The sequence below is a fragment of the Phocoena phocoena genome, chromosome 9, assembly GCF_963924675.1.
Source record: "Phocoena phocoena chromosome 9, mPhoPho1.1, whole genome shotgun sequence".
NCBI lineage: Eukaryota > Metazoa > Chordata > Mammalia > Artiodactyla > Phocoenidae > Phocoena > Phocoena phocoena.
Genome location: NC_089227.1, coordinates 83643590 through 83670053, shown reverse-complemented (window position 1 = coordinate 83670053; position 26464 = coordinate 83643590). Strand labels below are relative to the sequence as shown.

The following is a 26464-nucleotide window of genomic DNA, read 5'->3' as shown; positions in this document are numbered from 1 at the left end:
CATCACCACAATTTTAGAACATTTCCATCACCTTGAAAAGACACCTGTGCCCCTTAGTGGTAACCCCGCCCCCCACTCTGCCTATTCCCCCAGCCCTAGACAACTACTACCGATTTACTTTCTGTCTCTATACATAGTTCTATTCTGCACATTTGACATAAAAGAAATCATACAATGTGGTCTTTTGTGACTGGCTTATTTCTCTTTGCATAATATTTTCAAGGTTCACCCAGGGTGAATCAATATTTCATTTCTCTTCACTGCTAAATAATATCTCACTGTACGGTTACACCACATTTTATTTATCCATTCATCAGTTGATGGACATTTGGGTTGTTTCCACTTGGCATCATGAATAATGGTGCTTATAAACGTTCGTGTACAAGTTTTTATATGGAGGAGTAGGACTTTCCAGTTAGTCCTTATCAATTATTTATTAACTGCCTCTTGTGTATATAGCACAGTGATAGGTGTAGGGGTGAGGGAAAGGATGTAGGAGGGCCGAGACCCAAAGAACTATAAATATAATTCACCAACTGTCCTCTGACTGAAGAGATATAAAATCAAAATACATTAGGTGAATCTTCAGTGGATTCTGGCTCAAAAAAAAAAGCTGTAGAGGGGACAGTTAAAACATCTGATTGTGGACTGGAAATTAGATGACATTAGGGAATCATTGCTCATTTTCATACGTGTGCTAATGATATGGTTATAAAGGAAAATGTCCTGATTTGCAGGGTATGCATGCTGAAGAAGTATGTAGGGTTGAAGTGTCATGGTGTCTGAAGGTTATTTTCAAAAATTTAGCAAAAAAAAAAAAAAAAGGTACACACTTGACTACATGCAAGTAAAACAAATATGGCAAAACGTTAACAGTTGTTAAATCTGGATGGTGGGTATTTGGGTGGTCATTGTACTATTTTCTCAAATTTTCAGCATATTTGAACATTTCCAAAATAAAAATCTAAAAAAATTACAAAGCAAGGTAAGGACATAAAAGTAAGTGGCGTATCTTTTAAAACAAGGTAGTCGGGGAAGGCCTCTGAAGGCAGGACATTTGAATAAATGCAGGAAGGAGGGAGTTGGCCATGAGGACCCAGGGGAAGGGCATTCCAGGAAGAGGGAACAGCCATCTCAGGGGCCCTGAAGTGGAAATGGGCTTGGTGTATCCCTGGACACAAGCACTGAGAGAGGCTGAGGTGATGTGAGGGAGGCAGGAGATGAGGTTGAAAAGGTAGCCTAAATCCAGATTACACAGCATCATAGAATTAAGATTTTAGTTTAAGGATGACCTACTAAAGGACCATGAGTGGAGAGTTACTTGGGTCAAATTATATTTTAAAACATCTCTCTGGTTCCTGGGTAGAGAATAGGCTGTGAGGTGAGGGTGGGAGTCATAGTGGACAAGAGTGGAAACAGAGAGGCTGATAAATAGGATTTATTGCAGAGAGCGTGGCGTCACAGATTAGGTGATGGCACAGGGAGAAGGGCTTAGTTTTGGCAAATATGTCCCAGAAGGGGAGTTCTCACGGAGTTTGTTGATGGACTGGGTGTGGGAATGAGGGGAAAAAACAGTCAAAGGAGACTCCAAGGACAGTCTGAGCATCTGGCCAAATGGTGGCGCCATTTGCTGAGACAGGGAACTCTGGAGGGGAGGCACAGGCTTTTCCTTTCCAGAGGAACATTAGTTTGGTTTAGAATGGCCTGGAAGTCTTTGTGGTCATGGAGGAGCTGGAATTGGGGTTGGGCCTTCAAAATAAGTTCATCAGTGTCAACAAATTAAGGTTTTCATGTGGGTTAACTTTCTGAGCATCCAAAGTACTGCTTTAAGCTGTTTATCTTTTGTTGCCTTTTCAGCTAGAGTCGTCCTTTCTTCCTTTTAGTCGTATGGTATTTGAGCATTTACTGTGTACCACGTGCAGTTCTAGGCATTGGATGTATTGCAGTGAATGAAACAGACAAAACCTCTGCCTTCATAGTGTTTACATTCTGGTGAAGGGAGAAGACAAACATAGCTAAGTAATATACAGCATGTAATATATGAGATGGTGATAAGTCTTAGGGAGAAAAGCAAAACAGGGGAGGGGAAGAGGAGGCACTGCGGTGGAGCCGGGACTGCAATTTTTAAAAAATATTTATTTATTTATTATTTATTTTGGCTGCGCTGGGTCTTCGTTACGGCATGCGGGATCTTTTAGTCGTGGCATGTGGACTCTTAGTTGTGGCATGCATGTGGGATCTAGCTCCCCGACCAGGGATCGAACCCAGTCCCCGTGCATTGGGAGTGCGGAGTCTTACCCATTGGACCACCAGGGAAGTCCCTGGGATTTCAATTTTAAATCGGGTGCCCAGAGAAGGCTCTACAGAGAAGGTGACATCTCTGCAAAGACCTAAAGGAGAGAAGGGAGGAAGCCATGTTTTTAATCTAAGTGAAGAATGTTTCAGACTGAGTGGCAAGTACAAAGGCCCTGGGGCAGGAGCGTACTTGGTATATCTGAGGAACAGCTAGAAGGCCAGTGTGGCTAGAAAGCTGTGAGTCAGGGAAGAGGGTAGGGGCAGCTCCTATAGGGCCTGGGAAGCCCGCAATGGCTTTGGCTTTAACATAGAGTGAAATGGGAAGTCCTTAGAGAGTTTTGAATAGTGGGGATCTGATTTATGGTTTAAAAGGATCACTGGTTTCTATCTGAGTGAATTCAAGGATTAAAGAGAGGAGGCCTGTTGGAAAGTGATTGTATATAGTAATGATAATGGCTTAGTAGAGGTGGTGGGGAAATGATTGTGGATATATTTGATAGTAGAGCCAACAGGATTTCCTGATAGATTCAAGGTACAGAATTAGAGAGAGAGGTCAAGGATTGTAAAGTCTAAGGCCTTTGGCCTGAGCAGCTGGAAGGATGTATTTGGTTGAACCAAATGATGTTGCTGATACTTGACTGTTCTTGACCTTAAAAAAAAAAAAAAAAAAAAAGGTTATTTCATATATTCTAACTTAATAGTGGCCATTTTCTGAGAAGGGGAAAACTATGTGAGGAAGAGGTGGGGAGATTATCAGAAGTTTATTTTTGGTCACGAGAAGATGTTGAATAGTCAGCTGTATATACGTGTCTGGAGTTCAGGAGCAAGGCCCCAGTCAGCAATGTATATTAGGGAGTCAGAGCATAGAGGGCAGTTAAAGCTCTGAGACTGGATGAGATCACTTAGGAATTAAATGTAGATAAAGAAGAACAGAGGCCTGGAGACTGAGCCTGGAGCCTCTAGCATTTCCAGATCACGGAAATGAGGAAGCAGGAAACCACGACTGGCAAAACAAGGGTTCCAAACAGGGGTGCTGGCCCCGACGAATAATGTAGGTGTGAAAAATTTCCCCAGCCTTGCTCTCTCCTTGAGCCTTGGCATTAGGGTATGTGTGTGTGTGTGTGTGTGTGTGTGTGTGCATGCACGTGTGTAAGGGGGACATGATAATATCTTATCCATGACTAGATCTTTAGAAATTGCAACATCTCTTCTCCTATTTGATCTAAGCAAGGGTAATGTAGGTGCTATCATCCCATTTTACAGATGAGTAAACTGGGACACAAAGGTTAGGTTACTTGCCCAAGTTACAACAATAACAGGTAGCAGATCAGGGACTATGAGGGGGCATCTGTCTCTAAGTTCCACACTCTCATTGAATCACACTTGTTTGGGGGAGGTTGGTGCTTCCCCAGGGGGCCAGCTGCCAGAGGGAGCAAACAAAGAATCCCATGGGAATGGTAGCAGTGAGGGAGATACAATCTTTCCATCCTTTCTGTACAATCTTTCCATCCTTTCTGCTGCTGGCTGTTCTTGCGCCCCACTGACTGCTTCTATGGGGAAAAATTATAACCGGGTTACATGGAGATGACTTGAAATGAGTTTTAAGCTTTTATTTCTTGGCAGCAAGGAAACTGTTGATATTATTGCCCTCTTGAGGGGTCTGGACCTGTGATCTCAGATACCAAGAGCTCCGGATTTAAAATGAACCTATTTCTCAACAGAAATAGTCAAATGGAATCAGGAAGCCTTATTTGGGGGACTTTCACATTTGGCGGGGATACTGATAAATTCACTTTAGTTTTAGAGCCATTGGGTTAATAGGGACCTTTCAGAGATAGAGCAGCTTCTGGGCTGGGCTCTTCGACTCACTCCACCGAATGATGGGTTTCATCTTACTCCCTCTTAGTGCCTTGCTCAAAGCAATATATTCTCTGCAAACTTGTTTTCTTGCCTTTGAGAAGCTGCTCCTGAGATCAGAGGCTCCATTGGTCAAGCTTGGCCCTGCCCTGGGGAGAGATAAACAGGCCCGAATACATTTCCCAGATTGCAACACTGACACGTCAGGCAAGGCTGGACAGCTGTTCCCTCACAGCGCCCCTGGTTGTCCCCGATAAGGAAGAACATGGCTCATTCCAGGGTACTGCCTTGTGTGCACACATATAAACAGACACTCCCAGGTCCCGGTGTTGTTTTAGAGCAAATTATTGACATACTGAGTGGCTGAGACACTGGGGGGAAAGGTGAGCACAAACTGACTCTGCTCAAGGGAAGCTCCAGGTCCATAAGCAAAAAATAAGTCAAACCAAGACTGTCATTTGGCACCACTTTGGAGCCACTTTTTGAACCTACCTGGTCAAGGGCAGGTTCAGGAGTCCTCTGAAACTCTGGAAAGAGGAGGAAAGGGGTAGGAAGTCATAATAAGGGAGGTGGATTTATGAAGGAGCAGATGTCGAAATGCCCAGAGGGAAAAGTGTCTGGTAAAAATGTGAACATACCTTCACCACAAAGATCGACACTGTGACGTCTTTAAAAAAATACCAAAAATGGGAATTCCCTGGTGGTCCAGTGGTTAGGACTCTGCGCTTCCACTGCAGGGGGCACAGGTTCGATCACTGGTTGGGGGAACTGAGATCCTGCATGTCGTGTGGTGCAGCCAAAAAAAAAAAATTAAATTAAAAATACCCTCCCCCAAAAAAGTGAATGCTCTTCTTCTTAAATGACATATAGTGTATAAGGGGTGGGGCAAATGGGGGATTAATATTAATAATACCATCAGTAATATCATCACACCTTGTAATCAACACTTCACGTTGTCTTCATAAAAAGCAATTTATAGTTTACAAGGGGCTTTCACATTCATCTTTTCCATTTATTCCATCAACCCACTCGAGTGGGTAGGGCATTATAAGCCACATTTTACAGATGAGAAAACTGAGGCTTGGGAGGATATAAGCAATTAACTGAGGCATAATTAAGAGCTGGGGAGGGGCAGGTTTGTCCTAAGTAACCCAGGGCTAAGATACTTACTAGGAAGGGTGATTCCTTTTCAATGACTGCTCAGAGGCTAAATCACCATGGCATTCTTAAATAAAGCAGCCTCACCTTCCCCAGTGTGGTCCAGAAGAAGTCTCTCTAACTAAACACTCCTCTGATGATTTTTGCTTAGTACTTACACCACAGCATCATAACATCTGTGAAGATTAAAGCATCACGGGAAAATCTCTATATCCACCCTATGCCCTTCTTTCTCAAGTGTCCCATCCTTGACCAGCTCTTTCTGTTCTGGAAAAAATAGCTTCAGATCCTTTAAGTTTGCTACCTTGGTCTCAGGTGGGGAGGAAACGTCCTTATTTTCATAGGACATTATGGAAGCACAGGACCCACCTGGAGCGGTCAGGCAGGTGTTTTGAAAGTGCTGATGCCTACTGGAATCTTCCAGCAGTGGTTCTCAAACTTTGGCCTGCATCAGAATCATCTGGGGAGCTTGTTAAAGACTTGGATGTCCAAGGCCCACCCCAGACCTTCTGAATCAGAATCTCCTACCCTAAAACACATGAATATAATAATACTTCCATTCTTTAACCATTATCGTTTATGATGATGATAACAACACTGGCAGTTGAGCTATTAAATGAGTGGGGGAGTTGGAGGCGGGGGCAGAGAGCTGGGAGGGCAGGAGAAAGAGGAACTACAACTCCCAGAATCCCTCGAGAAAAGCCCACGCTACGGCCGCGGCGGCCCACCCCTTTCGACAGCTGGGCCCGCCCCTCCGATGACGTCACAGAGGTGACGTCACGGCGCCCAGAGCGAGGCTGGGGTAGAGAGGCCGACTGAGCTGGAGTCGTCCGCTTGTCGTGGGGGCTGCTAGGGAGCCGGCGAGAGGGTGAGCGGGCGAGCAGGGGAGTGAACTAGCGCAGGCAGGAGGGAGAGTCGCGCGGCGCAGAGGAGCGCCGGGGCCGGGCAGCGGAGACTCACAGCCAAAGAGGGGCAGCCCGAGCCGGGCGCCGCGGGGTCCCCACCCCCACTCGGCCGGACGGTGCCCGGTGTTCCCCCGTGCGGGGGGCGGCGGCGGCGGCGGCTGACGGGACCGGACAGGACCGCGGGGGTGTTGCCACCTCCACCGAGGAGCCGGCGCGGCCGCGGGCTCCTCAGAGCCGGGGCCCGGGGCCCGTGACAGACGGGCCGAGGAAGGGAGAGAGGCGGCGGCGGCGCAGGCGACGGGGAGGCAGCGGCGAAACCATGTCATCCCCTAGTCCGGGAAAGAGGCGGATGGACACGGACGTGGTCAAGCTGTATCCTTCGTGGACTGGGAATTCGGGCTGTACGTGGGGGGCGGTTTGGGGATGCCCAGGGCACCCCCTGAAACCTAAGCAGGGGCCCAGGGGCACTCCAGGCCACTGTCCGAGGCTCCCTCCCCCATCTCCCTCCCCCTAGTGCCTACGGAGGCTCCTTGGCACCTCCCAGGAGCCGAGAGCCTTCTCAGCTCCCCCTTTATCTGCAGCACCCCGAAATGTGCGTTGTTCCACGCTCTTTCCTCACCCCCAGTGCCCGTGACTTTTCTTCACGACGTTTGGACTCCCAAGTAGGCCTTTCCCCACCCCCCCCCCACCCCCCAGGACCAGCCGCCTCTCTTCACCACCGAGCCCACCTTCTTTTTCCTGTTTGCTCGCTCTGGATTTAGGGACTCGAGGTAGAAATTCCCGAGAGCGAAGAATTCCCTTTCTCCTTTTCTTGAGATGCCTCCACTCCCTCCACTCACAATGCTTCTTGAACTGGGGTAACTCAAGTGACCTCCTTTATCCCTAATTCCTTTCTATATTAGGAAGAGAGTAGTCTGCTCAGTGCCCCCTCTTGTAATAAAGAGCTCTGAATGTTTTAAACCAGAGACCCCTATTAAGCTTTCTGGTCCTTAGAAGAACCCCACTGTTTTTCTTCCTACCGACAAAGCCTATCCCACCCATAGTTGTATATGGTGAGGACCCCCAGTCCCTCCAGCAAGCCACCCTCCATATTGTGGCTATGACAGCTGAGGGGGAAGGAGAGAAAGAGGATCTCCTTGACCATATAGCCCCTGTACTGGCCACTTAAGCAAACTCGCCATATGAGAATAAGGTTCTTGGGGAATAATTGCCCTGATCTTGCCAAGTGACACCCTCTATTTTTCTACTCCTCCCCCGCCCCCCCTCCCCAACTTTATGTACTTTGAAGGTAGCAGTGGGAAAGCTATAACTGATAAGAGTCCGTCAGGCAGTGGTTTTGGTTGGAGTCCAGGCTGATTATTTCATGACCAGCTTGAGAAATTCGCGAAGGTTCCTGTGACAAATCGAGACATTTTTGGAGGGGTAATTTAGAGAGTGGGGGGAGAGAGGAAATGAGCCCAGTGTTCTGAACAACTAATCCCCGGGGAGAGGTGGACCCGGGGGTGGGGAGTGGTAGTGTGTGAAACTCAGTTAAAAAGTCCTGTCTCCTGCTTCTGTCTCTCCCTCACCCCCATCCCCCCACCATTTCCCCCTGTTGCAGGGTTTTGTTTATATAACTCAAGTTGTTTGGCTAGATTCTTCAGGTGAATTCCTTCTTTATTCCTTTTATTGTTGCTGTTTTTGATTGGATGTTTTACCTGTTTGTAGAGATCAGTGATTATTGTTAGATACTCAGTTATGGAATTCGCTGAAGTTTTTAAAAAGTAGATTTTGCATTTGGTTTGGAAGTGGGGGATGGGAGGGAAGTTGCCTGGGCAAGTGATTTTTTTTTTTTTTTTCCCACCATAATCTTTTCAGGAATAAGGTGTTTTTCTCCTCACTCAGCAAAACTTGATTAGAAATTAGGAACAGTAGATGAACTTCTAAGTTTTAGGGTTTGAAGTTGAGAATTTTGGGGAGGTGGGAGTGGGGATTAGAGAGAGGAGCAAGTAATAAAGTATATATTATGTACCAAATATATGTCTAGGCACAAGTGAAATTGACTCTTTATGAGCTGTTTGTGGCTGTGATTGAGTTTTGTCAATGTGTGAATGATACCAGTAACGTTGGCTTTTCATAAAGGTGGCAGGATAACTTGTAACTATGGCTGTGTGTATAGTTTACACAAAGCAATATCGGGTTTTATTTTTGTTTAGAAACTAGGAAATGACATGGTGGCAGAATCTGAGTTATTTTTATCTTGAATTGAGACTTGCTGTCACACCTAATGCAAATTTCTATCTAATGTTTAATTGGGATGGGGCTGGGAGAGAATTCCAGCTGTCTTTGATCAATGTCAGGTTCTCAAATTGTAGACCTATATATTTTTTAGAAGACTGAGGATAAAGGGTGAGGCCTAACTTGACCTGATGCCTTTTCCATACAGTGCCTTTTGTTCATTTTGTAGTTGAGGCATCTAGAATGATTACCGTATTTAGGAGTCGGGGTGGGGGGGGTGGAGAGGGAGAGGAAAACAGACAAAGAACAGCAGGGTGTCTCTCTTTTTTTTCTTTCCCTAAGTGGCTTATTTCATAGCTTATTTTTAGTAGAAGATGAAGAAAGGCATAGATGCATTGGCCTTCTGTGCTTTCCCCACCTTCCTCCTTTCTGACAAAAGAAAGCAGAGGCGCTTTAAAATCATAGATGTCTGAGGTAGGAGGGCAACAGTCTCGGGATTTAAAAGCCAGGGGTTATCTTTGTTTCGTGTTTGTTATTTTCTTGTCTAAGTTCAATTTTTTGTATTTCCTTTTGTGTGTGCATGTGTGTTGTGGGCGTGAGAGATTTTCTGGCCTCCTTTCTCTGTTGAATTCACATTAGTAGGCCCAAATGGAGACAACAATTTTTGAGCAAGGTACACTTACCACAGAATTTAAGCAACACGCTACTAAAATGAATACAATGGTGTGAAAGGGCTGAGGGTTGAAAATGAAGGAAGGTGTAGAGGAAGTAGGAAAGGTCTGAAGGAATGTACCTGCTTTTTGCCCCTCAGTGCCCCTTGATTTCTTTGGTGTGGAGGCTGATAGCTGGTTTCCTTGCAGTCTCCTGTTTCAGCCCATTTTTGGATGTCTCCTGAGTGTAATTATGCCACCACGATTTACAGCCTGGCAGGGAACCTGTATAGTAGGAAGGTAGTGGTGTGGGGGGTAGGGAGAAAAGAGGATGTGTAACTAATTGGCCAGCGCCTTCCACCACCTCGTTAGGTTCTTTTGGTCTCTGGTTGTTGTTTGGAGTCGGTGATATTTCTTTTGTGACGGGTTGGTAGGAGGAGAGCTGACTTCCAAGTTATGGAGGGAGGGAGTGTTTTGCACCGATGCACTTAATAATCTGCTGGGCGAATATGTTCTGAAACTCTGACTCATTCATTGTTTCTCTTCTGATCCTTTGCTGAGGGTTGTGCAAACCTCAAACTGATGTACATGACTTGGGCCCTGCAGGAATGTGTCCCAATCAAGAAACTTGCAGTGAGCCCAAATCCTGTGGAATGGTGGTTGAATAGTGTTGCCATTTGTTTGCAGAGTGAGGTAGATTGGTGATAACTGTGCTGTTCCCACCCTGGCAAGCTTTGGGGTTTCCATCTAGAACCAGGCTGATTATTTAGATTGTCTGAGAACTGGGACTCTGGTGACCTTAAAGCGTGATTTGCCCTAAAGGAATATCGGTTTAAGTTCTCCGGGGTGGAGGAACAAACAGCTCAGATTACACGGGTTTCCTTGTTGGTGGGGGTTACTCGTCTCACCCTGTTGCACAGCCTGGTGATCCTTTTATCTGTGAACCAGTGGCCCCTGCTGAAGGCTGGAGCTGCTTGTTTTGGAAAAGCGTATGCAGGCAAAAGGCCGCAGGCACAGCTCCTCACAGCTCATTGGCTGCTCTGTTACTACCCGGAAAAGGAGGAGGGGCGGAGCTACCAAACAGCTGATGGAGTGTGTGACCAGAGTGTGTTTATATACAAAAGAAGCAGGGGCTGGGGAGGCCTTGTGAGTGGTGTTACAGGATCAAGTGTGTTTTCAAGGGGTAAAAAGAGGAGGGGAAAACCTGACCTGTTAGAGTACAAGAAATGTTCGAGGTTAAATCAGAAAAGTGGATCTGATAGTAATGGGGACTTGGCATACACTGTATTTGTTATTGGTGTGAGATATTGGAACTTATTTTTATAATACCAAGAGTTTTCAAAGAGTCCCTTTTTCAGAGGGAGTGTGGTAACTTAAACCTGGATGGCTACCAATTTAAATTTATTTAACTGACTCCTGGAGGGATTCAAAAGTATGGTAGAAATGTCAGCTTCCCTTACAAAGGCTTTAATGGTCAGGAAAGGGCAGTGTCTTATACTAAATTCATTAACAGCGTTAGTGAATCTTACAGAATGCTGGTTGTCTGCCTTAGGGTTTCAGAAGCTTTCAGTAGTAAGTTCATCCCCTCAGACGTTTCCGTGCCCTCTTTGTGCCAGGCTTGGGGCTAGATGCTGGGAGTTTAGTAGTGAAAAATTTGGTGTGTGCTTATGTAACTAGTTAAACAATTTTTGAAAAAATCAGAGTACAGACTGTGTTTACAGCAGGTGAGCACTGTATGTATCACCTTGCCTTTTGAATAACTTGTATTTACTTTCAGAATTGACTTCAAGAAATAGAAAGTTTCAAGTGACTTTTATGTTGATGGGATGTATGGGGATCTATATTTCTGTTATTTAAAAGATTGATGTTAAAAACTGAAACAAAAACAAACATTAAAAAGTGTAGCCATTTGTCTTTGACTTCAGCTTTGGTATTTTGCTGTTAATCAGTAGTTTAGTAACTACCCCTAAATTAGTAGTCTTTGTTGCTCTTTAATTTGTGCTCAAAGTGTAGACTGTTCTGTTATCTTTTAACTAGCTCCAGTGTCAATTGGGAACCTGTGGTTTGCCTTTTATTTCCTGTGGTCTCTGTTTTACTGAGATGATGAGATGGAAGGTAGAACAGTTTTATGGTCTTCAAGCTAAAAGTTAAAGCTTTGGCAACTCCCAGTGTTCTGAATTTGTCTTCTCTGCCTAGATTTTGGTGACAAATATAACATACTGGTACTTATTTTGGTTAAGCAGGAACCTACATGAGTAAGCGTTCACAGGTTCAGAACATCTGATTCCTGCAGTACAGTTCTAGTAAATTACACACAAGCCTAAAAATTCAGCTTTTAGGGGAAAACAATCTTTGCAGATGTGACCCATAAAAATCCCTTACCCTGTTTGTGTGTGTGTGTTTTAGAAGAACCTGGATTTGTTGGTTTTCTAGTATTGTGCAGTTTCCCCAGCACCTTGACCTGCATGTTATATCTATATATTAAATGTATATATAATTATATATATAATTTATCTTAACTCAGTCTTACCGGATTTGATGGTTCCAAGAATCATTGGAGTTTTAGGCATGCAATTCAGACCTGCAAAAGTGCTTACAGTGTAATAGCTTTTTAACTGTAGACCTACAGTGTACATTTTAGTAAAGTACTTTAATGAAAAACTTAATTGGATTATACAAGCAGTAAGATAATTGAGGAAAATATAAGTTACAAATATAGGTTCCCCCCAGGATGTATTATTGTCAACCTGTTAATCATACTGTATGTGCCCTGTTTTTGCTTAATATTTTTGCAACTATTTTTCCCATTTAAAAATATCAGATTTAATAAATAGCTCATGTAATATGCCATTCCATGCCTGTGCCATTGATTTAATTCTTTGCCATTTTTCTGTGATAAATAAGATTGAAATTAACATCTTGTGCATAAGGCTTTTCTTGTCTTTTTGGATTATTTCTATTTCCCAGAAATGGGATTCTAGATCAAAGAAGGTAAGCCTTTGAATTAAAATATTTAATTAAAAATCTTGGGGCCCCACACTCAATGGGCTCTCACTTTGTTCTCTTGTGTTTTAGTTGGTCATTTCAACACTGAAGCAGTCAGCCTGGCATGGTGATGAAAGATGAGTTCTGATCTCTATTTAAATTTTCATGTTTTTTTGTGATAATAGTGATTTTTGAATTAGGGATACTTTTGTACTTCTCAGAGTGCCTACTGTGAGTTGGTAGGTTAGACATAATGCATTCATAAGCAGATAGATCTGACTGGCAAGAGCTGTAGAATTAGTTTTGGTGACTTGATTTTTTTTTTTTTTTTTTGCTTTTGTCTTTTATTGAAGTATAATTTGGTACGTTTTGACATAAGTAGCACCCATGAAGCCTATCACTACAATCAAGATAGTGAACATATTCATTTTCCCGAAGTTTCTCTTGCCCCTAGGTAGTCTTTCCCTACACCCGCCCCCATCAGATCAGTGATCTGATTTTTGTCACTGTAGATTATTTTGCATTTTCTAGAATTTTATATAAATGGAATCATACAGTATATACTCTTTGTGTGTGAATTCTTTCCTTTGTGTGAATTTTTTAGATCCACCCATGTTGTTACCATGTAGTTCTTTCCTATTTTACTGCTGAGTAGTATTTCATTGTATGGCTGTACCACGATTTGTTTATACATTCACTTCTGTGGACATTTGGGTTATTTTCTGTTTGGGGCTATTACAAATAAAGCTGCTGTGGATATATGCTTTCTTTTCTTTTGGGTAAATATATAGGAGTGGAATAGCTGGATCATGTGATAGGTATAGGTTTAACTTTTTAACAGGTAGCTTGAATTTAACTTTTACTGATGATGGCCTCTATTTCAAGCACAATTATGTTGTGACATTGAATTCCTGTTTCAATTGTGTGTTTTAAAGGAATCCCATTAAATAGCATGATCCTAAGCACTGATTTCTAACCTAACTGTCAAAGCTAGTTTTGTGGATGCTCTTCCATTTCCCCCATTCAAAATTACTGAATTAAATTTTCATTGTGAAATATTTTTGTTTTGTGGCCCTTTGAAGTAGTACTTCAAGAATTATGGTCACAAATAACTTTTATTTTTGCATTTGCTAGTAAGACTATACTTTCATGGAAAGGTAAGCACACTTTTTGTTGATGGTACCCTTTTCTTGCTTTTTGTAGAGTATTGATAAGACTTTTTTAACATTAGTTTTACTTAGCACCTCTAGTTACATTTGCAGCAGTTTACAAATATTTACATAGGACTCTGTTAAGGTCTGAATAGTATCTTCAATTTCCATGTGGACTAAACTCAGGTAAAAGGAACCCACCGCAACTCAGTGGCAGAACTGGAAACAGATTCTAAGAGGGCATCCCTTAATATGTTTTCCTGGAATCTTTTTTAAAGTTAATATTTAACAAAATGGTGGGGCTTTTTGTTTTGCTTTTTTACTTTTTGGCATCCTATGTAAATTATTTTATAAGTTAATTATTAGACATTGCCATAATGAAAAATTAGACATTGCTTTGTAAAACTTGTTACTGTCACATTCTTATAAATTACAAACATTTGAATTTAGATATAGGAGTTTACATACATGTTGCTTAAAAAGTTAGGAGTTTACATGCATGTTGCTTAAAAAGTTAACATCTTATTACTGACAACTGGAATTTTTAGCTTGGCTAACAAGAAGAAAGACAACCTGTTTAATGTTGGAGTCAGTGACAGTTTATTCGGTGGGTAGACTTTGGTTCAGTCCTCAAACACGAGGATGGTGCTCTGAGCATATATATATTAGAGTGTATTATTTCCAGATTGCCGAAGTGTAATTCAAGTGCAATGTAGAAGTCTTTGAAAACACAGAGAAGTCACTATGTACTTTTGAGAGGCTGTTGTCACTTTAGTGATTCTCAGGTGGGGTATGAGAAGAATTGTTATACTTTTATGGGGGTGCTAAGGTTATTAAAGTTTCTTCTTGTACCTCATCAGATGCTTGGGAAAGGTGGCTGGTTGTTTGCAGACTGGTGCTTGTGGGGGCACCTGCCCAAGCCTGGCAGAACCCAAATCCTCAAGAGCCTGTGGAAAGCCCCACAGGGCAGTTCTGTGCACATGAGGGGTGAAGGATCCTTTCCGCCTTCCGGTGCATTTTAGGTGTCTAGGGCATTGGGTAGGTGGTTTGAATAGGTGCAACTGCTCTTTTGACCTGGACCTGCAGTGAAGTCAGGGAGGAGTAGGAAACCCATGTGAAGTGGAGAGGCTTGACTGGACTTTGTCATCATCAGGACAGGCATGGCTGGTGGGTCTGTCTTTGGGTTCACAAAAGGTACCTGGGCTGTAGCACTTGGAGGGACCATATTTAGGGATCAGGGAATGGAATCTTTATGTCTTTTGTTCAGATTCATGGAGGCATTATGTATCAAAGTAAGAGATATTCCCTACATGTGAAATTGTTATTAATGTTGTAAATTATGCATTTTCTTTTTAGTCTTAGGCAAAGTATTTCTTTTTTCATGTATTATGTTTTTATCATGCACACTTTTCAAGGTTTCTTGGATTATGAAATCTTAGTTGATGTAATATAAATAGAAAATTAGATACAGTGTGTGCCTGGTTCTTGTTACTTCATAAGCAATTGGGTTACTACTCAGCTTAGTGAATATAGATTTAGTTGTTTTGTTCAAATGGTCCAGTATAACTTTGGTTATCTGAATATTGCTTTTTAATCAGTTGACTTTCTACTGTGTAGACAGTTTTGAAAGGTTGATTAATTCAAAAATTCGGGTAAACATTTCCATTGTAGTGTCTATCTGTAGAACGTTGAGTCGGTTAGAATTGTGTTCATAAGAGATCACCAGGCGTAATATAGTTAGATATATTGTTTTATGGTCTTATAGACTACTGAATGTTTAGTACCCTTTTGCTAATCTATTTATCTAAATCTGTAAATAAATTAGTAAGTCTCCTTGGCAACAAAGCTTGAAACTAGATCACACTTTTTGTTTCACTCCAAAGGAAAGAAACTGGATTGGCTTTTTTTCATTAACAAATGGTCACCTTAAGAGTCTCACAGCTGGGAATTGGTACTTGGTCAGTTCACTAATCGAAACTAAGGCTCCTACAATGAAATCATCCCATGATGATTTCTTGGACATTTTGGATCTTTATTACAAATTATATTCACATTGAAATGGATGAACACAGGAGGGAAATGCATTTTAAATGCTTGTGGCATTTTCTGACAAGAGGAGTTTTAACTGTTTATCTTAATTTGGTCGCTGATCTCAATGTTGCTTTAGAGTATATTTAAGTAAGTATATTAAAATATAGAACATAATGTATATTTGATCACAGAATTACTGATCTTGGCAACACAATTTTGACATTATTAGCATCTGTTGATTTTGCCAACTAATTCATTCAATTCACCAGAGCTGCCATCTTGATGATAATAAGAAAAAAAAAACCAAAAAACCCTGCATTTTGCCTTTCTATTCATTTGTATCCTTAGAGACTAAAAAAAAACAAAAACAAAGTACTTTTAAATCAGGTTTGTTTTATGAGTGGAAGAAGGAGAGGAAGTACACCTTTGAGTGTGTTTTTTTTTTTTTAACAACTTTATTGGAGTATAATTGCTTTACAGTGCTGTATAACAAAGTGAATCAGCTATACGTATACATATATCCCCATATCCCCTCCCTCTTGTGCCTTCCTCCCACCCTCCCTATCCCACCCCTCCAGGTGGTCACAAAGCACCGACTGATCTCCCTGTGCTATGCAGCTGCTTCCCACTAGCTATCTGTTTTACATTTGGTAGTGTGTGTGTTCTTTAGTCTCATTATCTGGATTGCTGCTCTTGAATGCTGTCTTTGATTATCAAATGACATATATTTGAGTATACCTATATTGAGTCATTCACCTTTTTGTGAATACTTAACTTGCTTTTCTCTTTCTACAGGCTCTTGGGTTAGAATAGTTATTAGGTACCAGATTCTATCTGTCTTTGAGTAATTAATGTGGCTTTTCCTTTGAGACTTAGCTAAGAGTTTTGTAACATGTTAACAGTTATATATCAGGAAGACTATATTGGTGGCTCATAAAGACTAATTTCTTTTCATATATTTCAGTCTGTATGTCTTTTTTCTATTAGTGTGCCTAGCTTATACTTTGACTAATTTGTAGAAATCAAACAAGAGAGTTAAAATTACTGGCAGGAAAGTACACAAATAAACCTTTGGAGAGAAAGTGTTTCCTTAATTAAAAGTAGTAGTGAGGTCCGGTTCTTTTTCCTAGAAGTTTGAAAATCAGACTATACTTGGCCTATTTCACTTTGTGCAATTTGGCAATTATATATCAAACTTGAACTTACTTATGCTAAAAATGTATAGTAGCTTACAACTTTGGTATCCATTCTCTGAATGTAAAAATAGGCTATACCTTAGATTTGTCTTAACTCTCTGTTCAGTGAAGTGAGACTTCACTGAAGTGATGGAACTTGGCACCTGAATCTTGCATTCTTACACTTTAAAGGCCCTTGTCTCTCATTGCCTCCGAAGAATTATGTTTTTCTAAGCTAAATTTATACAGTCTAGCCAGTGTTTCTGAGATTCAGGAGCTGCTAACTGACTGTATTTAAGTCTTCAAGGTAGGAAATCTAGAGGTCTCTCTCGCTCAGCATTCTCCTGTGCTCTTCAGGCAAGGTAGATAGGAGCAGTCCCCTGCCCCATGGGAGCTTATTCCTGGGATTAAGTTGTAGCCCCTTTGCCTCTTTTTCTTTTCTTTTGGCCGCGCTGCATGGCATGCAGGACCTTATTTGCCCAAACAGAGATCAAGCCCGTGCCCTCTGCAGTGGAAGTGTGGAGTCCCAACCAATGGACCGCCAGGGAGTCCCCCCCTTTGCATCTTGTAATTCAAAGAATGACTAACGAAATACCACATCTACTTGTGCTTACTCTCCATTTTGCGGGGTGATCTGGTATATATGCTCAAGCCTTTGAACTAGATTATCTTAATTGACAGAGATACATGTCTTATCTTTCTATTTGCTTAGTGAAAAATAGAGTTAGAAATCCTATTTTTTATAGAATCCAAAGTTAGTGTATGATTTATGCTTTTAAATCAGGGCTTCTTACTCATTTGAAAGAATTGGGTAAAGCGTAATGGCTTTAGTCTGTCAGTTCTGGCTAGTTTATTTCTTAAATGTCATTCCTATAGTGTTTTGTCAGCTCTGTTGAAGTTCTGATGACAATTTATTATTTGAAGTTAAATTTTAGTAGGTATTACACTTTCATAGATTTTTAGCATGTTTTTCTACTTGGAGAAAACCTGGAATGCAGATAATAGTATTATAAAGCAATGGTTGCTTTCTGAATATAAGGGCTCCTTGAGTTGAAATTAATAATTGTATTCTTTTTAGGCAATATCGTTTGTGGCCTTAAGTAACAGTTTGAGAAATACTAATGCTTGGCTGTGCTGCTTCAGATTAGGAGAGTAAACTCTGGTAACTTTGTTTTCATTATTGATAGAAAAAATAGAAGCCAAAGTTGAAATAAGGAGTCTGCTTTTCATCTGTGACTTATAAAATCAGTTTTACTTCTTAGTAATCACATTTGTTATGTGAAAAATAGAATAAAAGCAGTATATAGCCTAATGCTTTAGTTAATTCTATTTATGAATGTGTCATAAAGAAAAAATAAAAATGACTTTAATAGGTTTTAATATAAATGTTACGTTATCTCTTTACAACAGTAGATTAGATGGCATTGCATTTGGTATTCTTGAGATGTCTGAATTATATATGCCCTGTCAATAATTTTTAAATAAAGTAAGCCTTGTAAAAGTGCCTGATTTATGAAAGCTTTTATCAGGATAGAATGGCAGCATGCTGTTCTTTCAAAATTTTATGTATTTAATTACCTAAATTATATTTTGGTTTTTAAAAGGTAAAGTTAGGGAATGTGAGTATAATTGAGTAAAAGAATATGCCCAGAACCAGGGAAGGATCCCATCAGAGTTTGAAACAGTTTGGTACTTAAGCATCTAAATATTTTTTACCTTTGTCCTTTTTTTCCCCCAGATCATATTTTAAATTTTGACATAGAGATATTTCTGTTATAATGCCACAAATGCATTACTAAAATATCTTGCATTCTGCAAAGTCATGAAGTGGAAATAATAGTGCTTATAGATACCTTATATCTTTTAATACTCTCCAGATATTTAAAATATATCTTTTGAAGAAAATTTAGTTGCCTACATTTTTATTGATATTTAAACTGAGTGTCTCTAGTGGATCAGTTTTGCTTTGTGTTATGGTAATTTTAATTATTAGTCTCAAGACAGCCAAACATGTACTTTAGATGCTTAGTTTCTTAAAAGTTGGGATGATTTTTATAACAGAAGGCTTGGGATATAAGCTGCCCTGCCTTTTTTCTACTGTTTTTACCTTAATATTTTGATAGCTTTTTACTTTTTTTAGGTAAACTTTTAATTTTAGATTTACAGAGACGTTGCAAAGACGATAGAGTTCTTGTACCCCACCCAGTTCTGGTCACCCCTGTTATTTATATTACTGACACGTGTTTCAAAACTAAGAAACCAACATTGGTATGTTACTATAAACTAAACTCCAGGCTTTGTTCAGGTTTCACCAGTTTTTCCATGAATGTGTTTTTTTTTCTGTTCCAGGCTTCCATGTAGGATAACACATTAGTTAGTGGTCATGTCTCCTTAGCTTTCTCTAGTCTGTGTCAGTGTCTCACTCTTTCCTTGTTTTGCATGACATTGACAGTTTTGGAGTACTGGTCGGGTATTTTTTGGAGTGTTCAGTTTCAGTTTATCTGATTTTTTTCCCCTCATGATTAGACCTCATAATAGTGAGGTATTAAAATTTAGCCAAGGGACTTCCCTGGTAGTGCAGTGGTTACGAATCTGCCTGCAGGAGACACAGGTTCGAGCCCTGGTCCGGGAAGATCCCACATGCCACGGAGCAACTAAGCCCGTGCGCCACAACTACTGAGCCTGTGCTCTAGAGCCTGTGAGCCACAACTACTGAGCCTGCGTGCCACAGCTGCTGAAGCCTGTGCACCTAGAGCCTGTGCTCCTCAACAAGAGAAGCCACCGCAGTGAGAAGCCCGCGCACCGCAACGAACAGTAGCCCCTGCTCGCTGCAACTAGAGAAAAGCCTGTGCGCGGCAACGAAGACCCAACGCAGCCAAAAAAAATTTAGCCAGACTCATTGTGGGTTTTGGAAAGAATACTGCAGAGGTGAGGCGCTCTTCTTATCACAAGTCGGGTGTGTGTGTGGGGGGGTACCTGTGTCCTCATGACGTTACTGGTGATGTTAACTTTGATCCACTTGGTTTAGGTGGCACTTGCCAAGTTTCTCCACTGTAAAGTTACTATTTTTCCCTTCTGTATTCTATTCTTTGGAAGGTAGTCACTAAGTGTACCTGACACTCAAGGGGGCCAGAGGAGTTAGGCTCCACCTCCTGGAGGGAGTAATTGTTTTTGACTTCTGATCATAACGTAATAGTGCATTAATCTTAGTTATTAATGGATTTTGTACAGAACTTACACTTGATTTTGAATGAAGTGTAAATTGGTACTGCCTTTTTTGAAATAAAATGGGATGTAAAAATATGAGGATGTGGTCTAGGAGCACACAGATTTGATGGGTTTGTTTATTTAGCAGTTTGCATGCAAATTTAACTTTCAGCATTTGGCTGTTTTTAGATCTATAATAACATGTGAAAATGAAGATAAACTGAGGATGAGTTGCAAAAATATTAGTTAAAAGCCTTATAACTCAAGGAATTCTATCATCTTGAAGAGTTTTAGATCAGAAAGAATTTGGCAATGGGGTAGTGATAAAATGCCATTACGTTCTGTATGCCTTCTTAACTAGTTATATGGTTGACTTAGAAGAATATGTTATTAGCTGTGAATTTTAGCAAAGGGTCATTATTTTGGCCCATAGACACGTTTTATTCTATCTTAAAGGAGCATATTTTTCACCATTTTGATATCTGGTTGTTTTTTGTTTGTTTTTTGCAGTTCTGTTTGTAGTTTCAGTGAAAACCTTGACATAATTGTAGTTGGCGATATTAACCAGAAATTCAATTATTATGGGAAGATTAACTGTGTAGAACTTCACTTTTTCTTCAGAATTTTCTAAGCAATTGAAGCTTACTCCTTTAAATGAGAAAACTTGTTTACTTTGACAGTTTTTGGTGTGTTTTTATTTTGGCTGATTTTTTTCTCCTTTCTCCCTGGGATAACACTAACTGATTTTCATATGATGAAAGTCTTAAAGTATATATAAAACATTGTTTTCTTGAGCAGAGTATATTTATAGTTGAGGTTATTGGGTAAGTGACCTCTGAAAAAATATTAGTGAGAGATTAAAATTTGGCCAAACCCATTTGGTTTCTAGGCTAAAAACTTAAGCCAAAGTATTTATGTCTCGGGGAGTCCTTGAAAATAGTGAGGAAATTGTGGTAGCAAGAATTACTATCTTGCTAGTAGTAATATATTCTTTAAGACTGTAGAGAATAGTTCAGAATTTATGAATAGTTCAGTATTTATCAACTCATGGGGACACCTGGGTTTTTGTGTGGTATGTGAGTCAAGTGTTTGTAACCAGCTGTTTACTGGTTTAGTGACCCTGGTGGTGCATTTTTAGACCTTTGACCTTAAATAATGCCAGCACCTGGATGTCATGTCAGTGCTAAGAGTCAATAGTGTGGCACTTAGTGCCATCTTGCAGATGTTCAGCTGGTTCTTTTGTACCCCTGTTTCCTTTGCTCACTTTCTTAAGTTTGAGTGCCCTGGATGGCTTTTTTAAAATTAAGACTGTTTTTTTAGAGCAGTTTTAGGTTCACAGCAAAATTGAAGGAAAGGTACAAAGATTTCCTATATCCCCTTGCCCCACTCATGAACAGCCTCCCCCATTATCAGTATCCCCCACCAGAGTAGGGTGTTTGTTACAGATGATGGACCTACACTGACACATCATTATCACCCAGAGTCCACAGTTCACATTAGGATGCACTCTTAGTGTTGTACATCTGTGGGTTTGGACATATGTGTAATGACATGTGTCCATCATTATGGTATCATACAGAGTATTTTCACTGCCCTAAAAATTCTCTGTGCTCTACCTATTCATTCCTCCTCACCCCACCCCCTGGCAAGTACTGATCTTTTTACTGTCTCCATAGTTTTACCTTTTCAGAATCATACAGTTTGTGACCTTTTCAGATTGGCTTCTTTCACTTAGTAATTTGCATTTAAATTTCCTTCCTGTCTTTTTTTTTGGCTCATTTCTTTTTAGAGGTGAATAATACTCCATTGTCTGGATGTACCACAGTTTGTTTATCCATTCACCTTGGTGAGCCATTTTTTTGTGAACAGAGCTAATAACTCTTTTAATGGTTTCTCATTTTTCCAGATTAGCCTTTGTACTTAAAAAAAAAATCTCTTAGTAGCAAGTAGCTGAATTTTATACTGCTGCCCCATTCTGTCGTCAATTCTACCTTTCTTATCCCATTATACTTGTTCTGTAATGTGCTACTTCTCATTCTAATATATTTCACATTTATTCTGGTACAATCCTTGCTTTGAGATATTACGACTCACTTTATGTAAATAAGAAACCTGAGTTACAGAGATTGGTTGAAAGTGCTGAGATCACAGAGTTAAGTCCTCCTTGTGATGGGTCTGGAGCCTATGAGAGTTTCTCATGCTTTTGTCCCTTCTAGCACATATTTATCTTTGCATATGAAGTAGGTGTTCAGGAAACACCTGTTAAATGAATTTTGATAAATAATATACCACAGGTTTCCACCAAGTCTTTGGATCAGTTTTAGACTGAACTTTGTTTCTGTATAGAAACAATATGGAAACCTCACAGGAGAGAGGCAGATCTTCCTTATAAGAACTTCAGTTCTTTTATGTGCAGATGCCATTTGCCATTTCATATACCCTGTTCATTTTTCCACATGTGACGTGTATTTGTGTTCTGAACTTGTCCTAAATGCTAATACTTCAGTTTATCAAATGCCATTTTCAGAGGAGTTCTTTTTAAAGATTCCTTGATTGCTGGTTTTAAGATCAAAGGAAATTATTAAGATTGGGGATTGGGGAAAGAAACAGCTGAAACTTTTGTTACTTCACTTGTAAAATAGAATACCTTAAACTCATCAAATCATTTAGCTTACTAGTACTCTATTTTGTACTTTGTAAAGTGTCTCAGGTTCCCCCTTACAAATTAGTGGTTCTAAAGGTGACTTTTACTAGCTTAATATTTGATACTATGAACTTCTTGGTTTGTATAGGATTTTATTGAGGACCTTACTTTATTTTGTGTTTATTTTTACCTTTTACCCATACTCTGTGAGGAAAGGAGATTTAAGAAATGCTTTAACAGCTCACACCTGCTATAAAAATTATATGCAGTCTATTTTTAGTTACTCAGAATAATGGGGGAAATGTAATAGCCAGATATTTAAAAATAATTTTTTTTAATTGAAGTATAGTTGATTTACAATGTTGTGTTATTTTCTGGTATACAGCAAAGTGATTCAGTTACATATATATATATACACACACACATATATATGTATATATGTATATTCTTTTTCAGATTCTTTTCCATTATGGTTTGTTATAGGATATTGAATACAGTTCCCAGTTGCTATACAGGACCTTGTTGTTTATCCATTCTATATATAATAGCTAATCCCCAACTCCTAATTTATCCCTTCCCCACCCCCTTTCCCCTTTGGTAACCTTGTTTTCTATGTCTGTGAGTCTGTTTCTGTTTTGTAGATAAATTCATTTGTGTCACATTTTAGATCCCACATATAAGTGATATCATGTATTTGTCTTTCTGACTTACTTCACTTAGTATAATCTCTAGGTCCATCCATGTTGTTGCAGATGGCATTATTTCATTCTTTTTAATGGCTGAGTAGTATTCTATTGTATATATGTACCACATCCTCTTTATCCATTCATCTGTCATTGGACATTTAGGTTGCTTCCATGTCTTTGTAACAGTGAGATATTTAAAATCTCATTTTACAGATGCAAAACTTGAGGTTTAGTGATATATTTAAACTGTATAGACACATGAGTATACTTTTTTTCTTTCTGTGTGCGTGCACAGGCTCTTAGGGAAGAACAAATTTTTGCTCCTTAGGTTTTTGGTAAGTTCTTCAGTCATTTGAACCCTCTAACACAGAGGTTCCAAAGTTGCCTGCAGACCACTGGGGATCCCCAGGATACTTTCAGGGAGACGGTAAGGTCAAAACTTGTTTCATAGCTACATTAATTAATTTTTTTGCCTTTTTTGTTTATTCTGTAGTGACATTTGTACTGATGGTGCAAAGGCCAAAACCAACAATGGATAAAACTATCAAAGCTTTGGGAGTTCTCTGGCGGTCCAGTAGTTAAGACTCCACACTTCTACTGCAGGGGGCAAGGAACTAAGATCCTGCATGCCTTGTGGCCAGAAAAAAAAAAACCACACACACACAGAACTCTCAAAGCCTTAGCACACCAAAACCTTATTAATAGTCATTCTTCATCACAACACATGTAGAGTTTTTTAAAAAGGCAGTTTCACTTGAACATGCTCTTGATAAGGAGTAATGACAATTAATAACTTTTGACCCTCAAGTGCGTCTCTTTACTCTTCTGTGTGTTGAAATGGGGCGCACCTTTCCTGCATACTGAAAGTATGGTGGTGGTTTCCAGAAAAAGCACTTAGGGCGACCAGCTGTTTGTTTGTTTTTAATTGAATGCCATTTGAACTTGAAAGTATGACTGACTGACAAACTATGGTTATTCAGACTTGGATGTTTGTCAGACATTTTCTCAGAAGGGAACAAAGTGAGCCCATCACTTTAAGGAAAACTGATAGTGTGTGTTGCTGATGATAATATAGAGACTTTAAAGTGAAAGTCAGAATTTGGGAAAACTTGTATCTGCCACCACATGCTTGACAGTTGTCTAATACTTAGACATTTCTGATGAGATCAGTGGTAATATTAACATAACTTTTTGATATTGTGTGATGAAATGTGCCAATGTTTGGAAGATCTGTATAAGTCAGTGAACCAGTATTTTCTGAACAGCTAATGCATGATAGAAAAATCATGCTTGGGTAAAAGATCTGTTTAAAATACAAGGTGGACTAGTGGATTTTAATGTAACAATATGAAAATTTCATTGGTACTATTTCAGATGCCACACTGCAGTTAGCTTTTAGGAATCTACCACTTGCCAAGTTTTGGTGTAATATCAGTGAAGAACGTCCAGAATTTTCTGAAAAGTCTATTGAAGTACTCTTCTCTTTCCTAACTACATTCAAAACATATTGTACCAGATTGAATGCAGAAGCAAATTTGAGAATCCAGCTCACTTCTATTAAGCCAGACATCAAAGAGATTTGTGAAACTGTTTTTTCTTTTGGAAATTAGTTATTTTTTTCATAAAGATGATATGTTAACATGCGTAAGATTTATTAGTACTTTGTAAAAATATTTATTTCTTTACTTATTTGGCTCTGCCGATTCGTAGTTGTGGCAGGAAGGATCTTTGTTGCGGCGCACAGGATCTTTTTTTTTTTTTTTTTTTTTAGCGGTACGTGGGCCTCTCACTGTTGTGGCCTCTCCCGTTGCGGAGCGCAGGCTCCGGACGCACAGGCTCAGCGGCCATGGCTCACGGGCCCAGCCGCTCCGCGGCATGTGGGATCTTCCCGGACCGGGGCACGAACCCGCGTCCCATGCATCGGCAGGCGGACTCTCAACCACTGCACCACCAGGGAAGCCCGCACAGGATCTTTTAGTCACGGCATGCGGGATCTAGTTCCCTGACCAGGGGTCAAACCTGGGCCCCCTGCATTGGGAGTGCAGATTCTTAACCGCTGGACCACCAGGGAAGTCCCTTATTAGTACTTTTAAGTGAATTAATGTTTAAAAATTTTTAAGTGGTAAATATCAATAGATATTTCCACATAAAGAAGCTCTTTGGGGTCATCAATTTTATAAGTGAAAAGGGTGCTAAGACCAAAAAGTTCGAGAACTGCTACTCTAACAAATGTGTGTCAGTTGAGATGTTGTCATGTTGTTATGAAGTCTAGGATGCGCTTTATTTGTATATAGCATAGTGTTGGCAAAATAGTAGGTTCTCTAATAACATATTTGAATCAGATTGAATTGTACAGTAAACCATGTAAATACGTATTTAGCCAAGAAGGAAAATTGATGTGTGAAGATGGCAAGTGATTTTATGTTAGTAAAGAATGTCAGGTTTACATTGTATTTCACAGATTCTAAGACATTTTTTCCCGCAACGTCTTCGAAACTGAGAAGTCTTAGAATTGGTCGTGAGTCGGTTTGAATATCAGCTGTTTTCTTTCTTGGTGTGTCGTAGATGTGATGAAATGAGGTAGTGCTTCTTGTGTGGAGATGAGGAGGAAACACATTGGATAGCAGTTTACTTCTTGGGCTACAGTATATGCTGCATTAAATGTTTTTGTCAGGCACTGAGTTGACTATGGGCAGTTGACAGTGGGCCCATTGTCAGGATATTCCATTCATAAAGCAGTTATCTTTATTCCAAGCTGGAAGACTAGACTCTAATGCTGGAATTCAGGCTTTTAAGATAAAACGTAGAACATGATATAAATTTTGGGTTTTTTTATATGTAAAGTTTTTTGTTTTTCTATTTAATCATATTGTTGATGGACCATAATGGTGAGTATTGAGTTATTCCCATTTCTGTTGTAAAGCAGGCTTTGGAAGGTTTTACTGTGTAGCTCTTAGAAAATGAATGAAGAAGAGTAGCAGAATTAAATTTTTTTTAATTCTTTTGATTAAAAAAATTTTTAATCTATTAATACTTTACTGAAGCTTGAGGAATTCACAAGTTCACTTTTGGCGTCTGTTATTCTGAATCTGAACGCTGTTAATATTTATTCTGCATGGTTTTATCAGGACCTGGGAGGTACAGATGCTCATTTCTTCATCTTTAGAGCTTTTTCTGTTCTCTTGAATAGGTCTAGTAAATGATAAGTTACTGGGTTCTATTATTAACCTTGTGCCTCTGTTTAATTCTATAAAAAAAGAATAGGACCATAATACGAAGATTAAAAGATACTGTACAAATAAATAACAAAGCCATCCTTAAAAATAAGTTTAAGGCTTCCCTGATGGTGCAGTGGTTAAGAATCCGCCTGCCAGTGCAGGGGACACGGGTTCGAGCCCTGGTCCGGGAAGATCCCACGTGCCACGGAGCAACTAAGCCCATGCACCACAACTACTGAGCCTGCGCTCTAGAGCCCGCAAGCCACAACTACTGAGCCCGCGTGC

General features: G+C 40.1%; 1 protein-coding gene across 2 annotated transcripts in view; it reads left to right on the top strand.

The window, feature by feature from the left end:
- Positions 1–6098: 6098 nt before the first annotated feature.
- UBE2H (ubiquitin conjugating enzyme E2 H) overlaps positions 6099–26464 on the top strand; it is a 95472-nt gene continuing 75106 nt past the window's right edge. Inside the window, exon 1 of one of the 2 annotated variants that reach the window (XM_065884021.1) lies at positions 6099–6587. In XM_065884021.1, coding sequence (XP_065740093.1) covers positions 6535–6587 — 53 coding nt within the window. In that variant the 5' untranslated portion in view covers positions 6099–6534. The remainder of the gene's footprint in view (positions 6588–26464) is intronic. The other variant, XM_065884022.1, reaches the window with a different exon arrangement.